General features: G+C 35.9%; 1 protein-coding gene across 4 annotated transcripts in view; it reads right to left on the minus strand.

The window, feature by feature from the left end:
• FSTL5 (follistatin like 5) overlaps positions 1–12,419 on the minus strand; it is a 329,565-nt gene that overhangs the window by 63,809 nt on the left and 253,337 nt on the right. For all 4 annotated transcript variants that reach the window (XM_062610785.1, XM_062610698.1, XM_062610855.1 and 1 more), the window contains exons 9-10: positions 11,101–11,262; positions 8,383–8,517 (exon numbers count right to left, since the gene is read on the minus strand). In XM_062610785.1, the coding sequence (XP_062466769.1) occupies positions 8,383–8,517; positions 11,101–11,262 (297 nt within the window). The remainder of the gene's footprint in view (positions 1–8,382; positions 8,518–11,100; positions 11,263–12,419) is intronic.

Here is a 12,419-nt window from a genome sequence, read left to right on the forward strand (position 1 = left end):
AAAGGCAGTAACATCTTGCCCACTCCATTTTTCCCATAAATATATTGTCGAGATACACTGTTAAATTATCTTTGTTCTATATCTAAATTCTTCAGCTTTCACACAGTGCTTCAACTAGAGCAAGCTGATGATTTTGGTTTGCCTTATGGCTGCTAGAAACTCAGTTGATGAATATCTGTGTTCGTGGCTATCAAAAGTAGTCATCAACATAAATCTGCAGTGGAGCTATCAATTTGTGTGCTCATAACTTAAATGCTGCTAAATCCAGTAGTATAGAGGGGAAAGCTATCACTTAATAAAAGATTTGAGAGTTTCTTAAAATGCATCTGTATGTGCTGCAAGGTAGAAAATGAAAAGCCACCTTTATCAGTTACTGCAGAGATGTTGGAGTGCTAGAATAAAGATCCCCTTTACAAAAAAAAGAGAGAGAAATAACAGTCCTTAAGAAAAGAAGTAGCCTTAGTTACAATTAACATCCCATTTTTGTGCTAACAGAACTTCCAGCAGCTTGCTAATCCTTTACAATCAATGCAGAAGCAAACGCCCCAGAAATCATCACAGATGGTTGCCAAAGGTAGAAGGAAAACATTGTGATACCAGAGCTATTCGAGGTTTAAATTGTACTGATATGAACCTGACTCTTTTTTCAGTGTTATTTTGACAATATTCCTCTATAAATATTTTTGTCCTGTATTTGCACAGAAGCAGGAAAACAGAGCCTGATTAAATACTTTCTACCTTACAAAGGAACAAAAAAGCATGTAAATGATGTGTAGTCAAGACAAAAAAATAAAATAACCAGGTCCAAATGAGTGTTAAAAATATCTGGTGATAGATTTTTCAGATGTTTGGTCTGGTGCTATTATCTTTGAATAAATTTCAGAATATATCACAAAATTCAAGGTGTACCACTACATATGCCCCTAGTGTATCTCTCACTTCCTGAAACTCAAACAACTAGTTAGACTGGGATATATCTCAGACAAAAGAAGAGAAAACACTCACACAGAACTAACTCAGTAAGAAATCAAAGGATGAGAATGTAATATGATCTAATTGAAACCAGGTTTTCTCCAACAAACCTGATTATATTCCTTGATGTAATTAGAAGTTTGGGAATGTAAAAATCATATAGATGTAACCCAGAATTTTGCTAAACTTCTGTTAACATAGAACATTCTAGTTAAAGTAACATAACAGTAGTGAAGTACATGTTAATTGAATTAAAAATCACCAAACTGATTATTCTTAAAAAAGTAGTTTTCATTGATAAATCATCAGTAAAAGGTGAAGAAGACAGCACTAGAATGTGCCCAGAGCAAAAGGTAGTGAGTCTTGTGTTATCTATTTTCATCACTGATCTGTAAACAAACATAAAATCATTTCCTAAGAGTCTGAAAATTACCTGTTATGATAAACAACAGAGTTTCAAAAAGTTTTTTGAATTACTTTTTCAAGTACATCTCTAAAATGAATTACATCTGATACAACCATATGCAAATTTAGACATCCAGGGAAATGTAATGCAGACTATCTACACTGGGGTGCTGAGACAGCTGGAAGGAGCAGGATTGGAAAGAGAGGCCTGATAGGATACATGGCATGTGGTAGATAAATGTATAAATATAAAATTCCACTGCTGATACTAGTGGAAAAAAGTGACAAGGGATCAGTGGATGCGGAAGCAGAACGTTATCAATCATGTATTTCTCTCTCCAGAACATTAAAGAAATACATAATACACTTGCTTCTGCAAAGAGCACTTCCCATTTTTAAGAAAACCATACCAAAACCCATTACAATCCTCAAAGCAAAAAGACCATCTGAGTCCAGTGGTAACTGTCTTATTGTGAGAAACTTCTATTTAGTTTGTATGAGAAAAAGTAATCAATATTTAACAGTGATATATTCATAGGGCAAAAATTCTTAAGACAGCAATTTATTGGGGGAAAAATTAGAATCAAAGGAGGAAACTGAAGGAAAAACTGCCTTCTATTCAGCAGTGAAACTGATTAATTAGTAAAGCAAAATACCAAGAGAAAGGTGGGATTGAGTCTTTGTGTCTCTAACTCAGGTAGATGCATTTCTTGGATTATACACTTCAGGCAAACAAAACATTAGATCTGTATTCAGGCAGAACAGGACACAATTTAATGTCTTGTGAAATGGAGGAGACAGATTAGAGGTGGATGAAATGGTTCCATCATGCTTAAATCTATGAATCCATGAAATATCTGTTCTGAAAAATAAAACTACATTGGAATGAAACTAAAACCAGATTTTAAACTGCTATTTGTATTACAAATGTGATTACGCCAGAGACTCCTTCTAACACAGCTGAGTTCTCTCAGGTATTATTAGAGGATCATGACAGTAGGAGAGACTGCTGTCTTCAATGAGATTTAGACTAGGTTGTTAATCCCCAGAATGTTTTTGCCAGTCACCACAGGGGTTATCCAGCTATCACCCAGAACAGCTATCTTATTCTCAATGGCTTTAACTGCAAACTAGAGGGAAAATTGAATTCACAGCACAAAAAGAATTTCCAATCTCTAGAGAATTAAAATAACACGGTTCTTGCATTCAGAAATAGTTTAGATGCTACTGTTGTATGAGTAGCCTGTACAGATCTATTCACTGTACGCTGCATGATCCTGTTGATTACCAGTCATGACACCATAAAGTGTTCTAAAAAGGTATATAAGAAGCCAATAAAGAAGGCTCCTTACATAATTACAAAGACAAATAGAATTTGTGCTTTGTTGATGAATGATGCTAATTAATACAGAAAAATTAATATCGAGTGGGAAAAGCTTAAAAAAATGTTTTACATTTGTAAGAAATGTCATAATGATCATAAGTAGTTTCCAGTTACAGTAGAGCATTTTCATGAAACACTTTCAGCTTAAGGCCAAATTTTCTCAGATTAAAATACAGGTTTTTCAACAGAGATTACAAAAATCTAAACATTCTTAGGCAAGGGCCCTGATGGCAAGAAGGGAGAACAAAGACAGCGTTATGAAATTAATGGAAGAACTGTGCTTGGTCAGTCTGAAGAAGAGAAGGCTTTGGAAGCACGTAATAGCAATCTTCCAACACATACACAGAGGTTCTCAAGACAGAGTCAGGCAATTCACAATTGGCTCTGCAGCAATTGATATATTTGGAAAAAACAGACAGGTTTTCACACACACAAGCTGACTTCAGGTCTGATATAGAAGCAGCACACATCAATGCCTGAAGAAGAATTACTAGGAGTTTAATTAGCAAAACTGCATTTAGACACTGAGATTAGGGAAACCAACTGCTTTCTTCTAGAGACAGTAAAAACAATATATAAACAACTAGATAAATAAATGCTATCAAAATTATCTCACAGTATAGACTGTTTCTACCTACAAGCCTTCTTTTGACTAATTTGTTTCATGTTTACAGATTTTCCTTTAATATACATTTAAACTGTAATATGCTGTCTTACTCTGAAGGCAAGTTAGTGTTCCACTTACTAGAACAATAAAAAATTTCAGCCTTCTCAGATATCTCTCTTATTGTTTTAGAGAGGTATCTCTAAAACTGGTATTAGAAGTAACATTATTCTCCACATGTATTAAAAAGGAGCAGCAGTGTAAGGTGTACACTGCCACTGTGTGATCACAGAAATTTAATGACAAGATATTAAAGTGCCCAGACACTCATCGATGCAACTCCAAATATTATAGAGGATTATTAGGTAGTTTTTAAGAGATCATTTGGCCCTGTATGCCTATCCCTTTTTCGTCACACTCTCTCCCTCAGTTTTTATGTGTTTTCACCAACCTCTCACACCTGCTGCTGCCTGTGTCCTCCCTTTCTTCCCCACATTACCAGCCTCTTCCACTGTCCCTCTCCCCAGGTCTCCTACTGTTCTTCAATTTACTCTTATTCCTCCTTCCTTAACTTGTTTGGATGCTGCTTGGAGGATCACTCAAGGAGCCAAGAGCACAAGAATTAAGTGAGTTATCCTCACTTTCACATCCACAAAAGCAAAAAAAAAAACAAACCCAAAAAAAACCAAAAAAGCAGTTACATTGAGAATCTATTTTTTTCCAGTAGTTCTAAAGCGTGGGTTTGAATGGCACCTTCAGAACTCTACCAAACTTCCCCAAAAAAGTCCACCCACTATATAAATCATTGATTACTTGGAGATTTTTACTGTGTCAAACACCAGAGAAATCTTTACTTTTATTGCAGTATATTCAGGTGATAATCTCACTGCATGAACCACCCATATCAAGTCAGATTTTGGTGTAAAAAGCTATCTGTTAAATGTCTCTAACACTTTTAACATGAGTAAAATCCGGTGTTCTTCCTCATGCCTATTTGAGGAGTAGCCATAGTATATTAGTGAAAACATTAAAAATCAGAAGCAACAAAAAAAGCTGTTGTTTGAGACAGATAGCAAAACCAGAATGCTTTAATCTAAAAGGTTGATAGCAGAGGAATTAAACAGCATGATAATAGACAGCACCAGACATTTATAATTAGTACTTACAGCAGATGTTTGTATAGGTAATAAAAAGTAAATATTTCCATTACAACTTCAAAAGTCTAGCAAAAAGTGCATGTGTGTTTGGGCACAGACATAAAGTATACTGAATTTCAGCTACAGAATGAGTTAACTGTTAAAAACAATACTGAAGCTAAGGGATTTTAAAGAAAATAATTTAATTCCTCTCACCTGAGACAATGCCAAAATGAAAGCATATTTTCAGGAGTTTTATTTTCAGTGCACACTGGAAAAGGCTGAGGTGCTAAGAAGAGGCCAGACTATTCTTGAGACTGTCATCCACTATTAATAATTCTACCTATGTGTGACAGAACACTGGTTCGGTGTTCAGTGATGGCATCTACTGAACAGATGTGGATGACAGTCTTTCACGGTATTTTCCATTCTCTTCTACCTCAAATTACCATCTTGATGACAAATCATTACCATTAAAGTATATTGACTTCTCTTGGGAAACTGAATTGAAATTTCTGAATCTGGGAACTTTAAACTAAGCAAAGCCCTGGCACCCATAAGTTGCACCTGCATTACATACTTTTATTTTTGTTACCAACATCACACTTCCCACAGTTCAGTACAGGTTTGCCATTCACTGTATTTCTTTTCTGTTTATAATACAGACATGCATTAGGTGTAACCAATGCTGTGAATTTTGAAAATCTAGCAATCTGATAACATTTTTATGCACACAGGTAAAGGAAAGCTTCTCTTATTATTTAATAATCTATTTATCCATAATAGAACTAGTTTTAATTGAGACAGAGGTGACAGAAATTATAAGATTTTCTCTTAGGAGCTGTTTACACTAGCCATTCCCAAAGGAATGACCTAGCAATGCCATTTTTGCGCATATCTTTATTTTTTCTCTCAAAGCACTGTAGAGAATTTTGCACATAACAAATATGGGATATGTTGAATGAGATTCCACAGATAATTACCAAAATTTAGCTTATTATGCAAAGTATTATTAAAACCAAAAAGCTTTTATATGCACATAAACAATGGGCCAGATAAGTACAAAAGTGAACATTTCCTTTGACTATTAAACTTTGTATGAAATACATACAGTGGTGAAAGTTGAACCATGTTCTGTATTCATTATGCAGCTTATAAAATTACTGTCATGCTCAACGCAGTGCAATTGTAGTTTATATGATTATGGCTCCGCTGAAAAACTTCCCACTACCCTCACAATAGCCAATCAACTCCATGCTTTGAAATGCTTTTGTTTTGCTATGTTTTTTACCTTATGTGGCATTTTAAAAGTAGATAAGCTCAAATTAACTTACAAGCTAGTGAGAATCTGTTCTACTTTTGTTCAGTGCACTATCCTAAGATTTCCAGAAGAGAGTACTACAGTAAGAAGAAAAAAAAAAAAGATTAAAAAAGTAATCATGGCTGCTTTATTCTCTTAAAGGAGGATAAAAGCAAAATGATTTATAAAAATGTCACCTATGACAGGTATAGTTTATATCAGATCATATGAAATCACATTTACATCACGAGAGACTGTCTTTAGAATATAACTTGTGACCTAATCAGCAGGCTTTAAATTCAGGTAGTAGTAGCATTGTGTTTAAAACGTGTGGGTGGGGAATTAAAATCCCACAGTCTTACCCAGGTGGTTTTACCTGTGTCATTTTATTCCCCAAGAATCCCTAATTCGCTGCATGAACCAGTGTTTTGGGAAAAATGCAAAACCAAGCAGAGAATAGTGAATAATAAAGCCCTTCTACTCTTAATTTCAGATTTCTAATACCAGCAACTCCTCCCTAATAGAAAAGGACTTTGTTTTAAACAGAAATTTTTTTTAAAAGTGGCAGCTACCAAAAATTGTACCTGTGAAAGCAGTTTATTCATGTAGCTATGCTAATGATATTGACAGTAACTTCTTTTTTTAATTAATATATACCTTAGTCTTCTTGCATATACAGAAATAGGCTTCTGACCCAAATCAGGCAAGCCAGAGTATCAGAATAAACATCTCATGTAAATATCTGTTGCACTTATATTTGAATGATATAATTATGCATATATGGACTATGTATATTTACACATCCACCATTTTTTAGGAAACCATGTTCATACACCAAGAAACACAATGGTAAAGTGCCTCCATTCAACATACAACATAGAACTTTTATAGGAAGGAAGGAGTCTGTGTCTTTTGGATGAATTGTCTTAGAAATAACCAGGTTTATATTCTTTCTCCCTGCACTTACATCTTTCATGACAGCAACAGACACCCATACAAAATACTGCTAGTAGATTTTACAAATCCTATAAATTTAGATGATCTAAAATTTTCGCATCACATTACAGTTCCGGAAAACACTATTATGCATAGGTGTGGATATTCTAGCACAATCACTGCACACCAGATCTTCAGAGGATACAGTGATTATGTAACTAAACGACTTGGGAAGTTGACAGTTGGATAGAAATATTTTGGTTTTAAGGCCAAACAAATTTCAGTTTTGTAATTTGGCAACATTCACAACATTTTTCACAGACTGCAAAAGGCAAATGGAGGTGACCAAACTACTTCATATTACCAGATTTCTATAAATTCAGCATGATCAAACAACTTATTTATCCTCAGCTGCCTTCTCAGAAATGTCTGAGCAGTCATTTTCATGACACTTAAAAAAAAAACATGTTAAGACTTTTGAAATGACAACCATAATTAGTGTTACTGACAGCAGCTAAGTAAAGACATTACCATTTGGATTCTACACTTTTTCTGCATGGAAGATTTCCTATGACATACTTAAAGCTTAATAAACCTAGATGTAACTGAACTCAGTGTCTCTTCACAGGAAGTGTCAGGCAGAATTGCAGTGCTACTAATTCTGCCTCTAGTATCTTCTGTCGAGTAGTTGGCACTGTTGAATAAGCTTCTAGATATATAGGAATGCCTTAAGTTAATGCAATCAGACTCACTAGTAAAATAATTATCATTTTACTAGACAAATTTGTAATGAATATGTAGTACTCATTAAAGTAACAGATTCAAAAGGAAAAAAAAAAATTAAAAAAAAGCCCAACAAAAAAGGCAAAACCGGATGGGTGAAGGATAAACTTGGGAATGGATTTTTTTTCAAGCAGAGGAAAGAAAGGGAAGGGGAAAAAAGTATCAAGGCAGACAAATAATAGATAAACACGGTTATAATAAGCCCCACTTCCATTCAAATGAGAATAAAGAAAGTTACTTTTTGGTAGTGGTAGAGATTTCTTTGGCATATTGAACTCCCAACTTAGCAAGTGAATGTGGTCACCATTGCTCCACATTTTAGGAGAGCCACAGTTATCCAGACACAAGATAGTATGGGCAGGCTGGCACTGATCTGGACCTGCTGATCACTCCAGCAGGTGAGATCAAGTCCTGTCATGACTCTCACATCCTGAGGGCCAAGTTGGACTCTTGGTATACCCCAAGAAGATACAGGAAGACTGGAAAAGGTCTTTCTCCCACAGAAAGGTCTTTTCTTCCCAGAAACCACACCAAGACTACTGCTTTGCCTTACTTAGGCAAAGTAAGTACTTATTTCATATTCCATTTACATGCAACAAATCTATAATGAGGAAACTACCCAAATTTTAACAACATGAAAAATATGTCAATTCACAGAATGAATCAGAGATTTCATTTTACTTCTAAATAAACTTCAGATTACACACTCTGCCTTTGGTGACTCTTGGATATCATTATTTAAAATATTTTTTTAATCAGCTATCTATACATACTCATTTTATATAGTGCTTCATAATTTTTAGTACTGATTTAATGTTTAAATGAGGGCTGCATGTATTTTTATATTTCTCATATTACTTACGGGTCTTCCGAGCAGAATCTTCCACAAAAAGAGAAGAAATGTCTTCATCCACCCCTGCTTCATTCTTTGCAATACAAGTATATGCTCCTGTATCTTCATAGCGCACATTGCTAATGTGAACCTCACTACCATTTGCTGAAAGGAGAGGAAAAATTCAACATGCAGACATGCTAAAGTGCTTTCAAATTATACATTCAGAAGGCTTTCCCTGCTCATGCTAATTAAACTATTTTCATTCCTGAGTTCATAACTTGGAGGCATGCCAAACTAATCCAAAAGTGTTCAACTGGTTAGTGAATTACATGCACTATTATTCATCTCACAGATATCCAGAATGCCTCAACTGATTTTGCACTTCAGAGCCAAATATTGGCCTGAGGTTTTATATATGCTTAAATGACTATGGTTGTCTTTAAAGTCAGGTGAATATTAGGTTTTTATTATGTTGCATTTGGTCACTTGACACTGTCACTGGCTTTACACAAAATAACCCAGGTTTCCATGGAACATAATGGGCTAAAATTTCAAGATTTTAAATAACATTTTTAATAAAATTATTTGGTTTTAGCAATCAGAGGCACATGAGCTTATTTTTGTGTGACTCCAATGTAACAACAATAAAAACCAGGTACATTTGAATTTTACATCTGCATCAGTGTAGAAGCTTATGGAAATCACAAGTATGTCAGCTTGAATAGGAATATGAAAAAACAGTCCAGGTTTCACAGGCAGAAGTCTTTTAAATTATATGATGTGAATAATAAAATGGTCAATGATTAATTGCATTTGAAGCATAGTATCCTTGTTCAGCTGTAGGATCTATTTTACAAACCCAGCTTTTTAGGTATTCTAAAATATGGACTAGAAGGGGCACCTGGTTATGGTGCAATACTCCTTCCAGACCATCTTTGTCTTGAAGCTAGTGTATAGATAATTTAACCTGGGAAAAAATCAGGGAAAATGAGATTTTCAAAATTTTATTTCAAATAAGTACCTTCAAGAAAATGGAATCAAATGTATTTTGCTTAGAGAAGAACCATTTTTATTGATTTATCATAAATATATGATACAGAGGCAAAGGAAAAAAAGAATACACTCTAATCCCTACAGGGGAAATTAACAAAATGCTGCTATGAAGGAGGAGTCAATCCCTTTCTAATCACAGTGGAAAGTTTCTACAAGGCAATTGCTCACATATATCCAGGAGAGAGGGCCATGAAACTGTGACATCTATAGGGAAGGTAAGACTGTTCAGAGAAGCATTCACCACCTGCTTGTCCTACTGTTTCTCACACTGCAGGTTGATTGCTGTCCTATCCTGATGCTCACCCTGCTTTTGCAGACGAATGAGAGAAGGTTTTGAAGGGAACACTGGCAGCATGAGATTTTTTTTCCCTATGGCTGATCAAAAATCACCAGAAGGACTGCTCAAAGGTTTTGTGCTAGGCGGGTTCACTGAATTTGCTGAGTCCTGAAGATTCACAGAAGATAGGGGGTTTTGTGTGTGGTTGTGATTTTTGGTTTTGGCAGTGAAGGCTTTTTGGTGTGTGCACAGTGACTTTGCACTCTCCTGGAGGTCTGCTGAGACCCTTCACACATCAATTTCTCTCCCTGTCCTTTCTGCCATCAGGTCCCCAAGTCTCACTGAGACTTACCAGTTAAAAAAACTCTGTTTTTACCTGAGCTACAGTAAAAGTAAAGTTCTGTCTATGTTCTGATCTAAATTTAAATCTGGACTCATGAAAAATAAAGAGATGTCCTGGTTTCAGCTGGGATAGAGTTAATTTTCTTCCTAGTAGCTGCTACAGAGCTCTGTCTTGGCTTTCATGCAAGAATAATGCTGATAATATACCAATGTTCTAGTTGTTGCTGAGTACCAGTTACCCTGATCAAGGACTTTTCAGTCTCTTACACTCTGCCAGTGAGCAGGGGCACAAGCAGCCAGGAGGAAGTAGAGAAAGGACAGCTGACCCAAATTAGCCAAAGGGGTACTCCATACCAGTATGTCATGCCCAATATATAAACCAGGGGGATCAATCACTGCTCAGGTTAGGCTGGGTATATGTCAGTGGGTGGTGAGCAATTGCACTGTGCATTACTGTTCTTTGTGGGTTTGTTTTTCTCTCTTTCTGTTTTTTCTCTTTCATGATTATTATTAGTAATATTAATATTATACCTTATTTTAATTATCAAATTGTTCTTCTCTTGGCCCACAGGTTTTGCCTTTTTTACAACTCTCTCCATCTCACTGGGGAGGGGAGTGAGCAAGCAAATGCATGGTACTTAGTTGCCAGCTGGGTTTAAACCATAACAATAGATTAATATCGTTGCATTAGAACAAATCTTTACAGACAAAAGCATTGTTTCTCAATTTAAATACTAGTGTTCCATACTCATTGAATGGCATTAATATAGTTGTAGTGACACATTCTAACGAAGTGTTGAGCTGCTTTCTCCACTCAGAAACTGCAGATGTTTTAACAGAGAAGAGCACACTGGAATTTACTGGTGATTCTGCCAGGAAGCACAACCATTATTTCTAACACAAAGAAAACAGAGATGTGTCTTGGGGAGAAACTGGAAGACATCTTCTGAAATTTCTGAAATGTTTTATCTTAGATTTCAACCCTTCATTAAAACTACATAAGAGTTACTACAGAAAGGATGCACTGATAAAGCATTCACAACCTGTAGAAAACAATAAATATGCCCCTTTACCTTGAAGAGTTAGCTGTTTGGATAACTTTGGAGTGATATCAATCCCATTCTTTAGCCAACCAAGTTGTGGGTTGGGAATACCTTCAGCATGGCACCGAAGGCTAGCAGTCACACCTGGCTCTCTTGCCTGGCTCTCTGGATAGACTCGGATTACTGGTGGAACTGAAGAAAGGAAACAATTATAGTTTAGTGGAGAAGACTATTATTGTCATTTTAAGAAAAATAATTATAAGCAATTCTAAAGACTCCTGCAGCTATATATAATAATGCACAGATGTGTTATTAGCCACATATTCAGTGACATTCAGGGTTGAACTCCATCACAGAAAATTTATGAAGCAGAAAGAACGCTCTGTGAGTAAAACCTATTTTCACTGCCTGTGGTATCAATTTAAAGTCTGAACTCTAATTCAATATTTTGGGGTTGAGTAATATGATAGTTATTTTTCCTTAAATTTCTTTATAAAATATGAATAATGCACAACCAGTATGTCATGATGTGACGTACAGAGATTGCAACTGTCTTGTTTCACAAACCTTTTCTTTAACACTTCATCTCCACCTTTCCCTTCTGTTCAAAACATCTACCAACAATCCATTTTATCTGTATAAAACATGTAATTACAGAATCACATAATGGTTGAAGTTGAAAAGGACCTACAAAAATCATCTTGTCCAGTCCCTCTGCTGAACACAGTTGCCCAGGACCATATTTAGTTTTGGGAGTATCCCCAAGGAAGCAGACTCCAACACCTGGGCAACAGGTGCCAGCACTTGGTCACCACCACAGTAAAAATAACTGTGCCTGATAATGCTCCCTAAGGGATTCTTTTATAGATGAAGGTGGAAAGCAGGGGCTGGTCAGGTCTTATCCACTAGTGTGCATGAGCTGTCGACTCTTATGGCATGAGCCCTGAGGTTCTCCTGGGTTAAGAAACCCCCTACACATGCACTAAGCTCGAGCGCCCTGCTCCTAATCATGCCAGCATGGGAGCTGCTTGCCTCAGCAATCATTAATGAAGAGGTTAAGCAGGACATTTATAAGACTATTCTGAGTTTCATTATTAAAAAAAATGTAAGAATTGCTGACATCACTTTTCCAAGGTTTGGAAACTTGCTGCAGTATATGCTTACCAGCTAAAAATCTCCTATATAGCACACATCAGTATTGTCAGAAAGGGCATATGATATCACAGTGGTCATAGAATCATAGAATAGTTAGGGTTGGAAAGGACCTTAAGATCATCTAGTTCCACCCCCCCTGCCATATCACTACTGTTAACGACTAAGCAAGATGATTTAAAAATCTTGCTATGTAG

Source organism: Pezoporus occidentalis, unplaced genomic scaffold, assembly GCF_034315485.1.
Source record: "Pezoporus occidentalis ecotype Australia unplaced genomic scaffold, CSIRO_AGI_Poc_V1 ctg1, whole genome shotgun sequence".
NCBI lineage: Eukaryota > Metazoa > Chordata > Aves > Psittaciformes > Psittacidae > Pezoporus > Pezoporus occidentalis.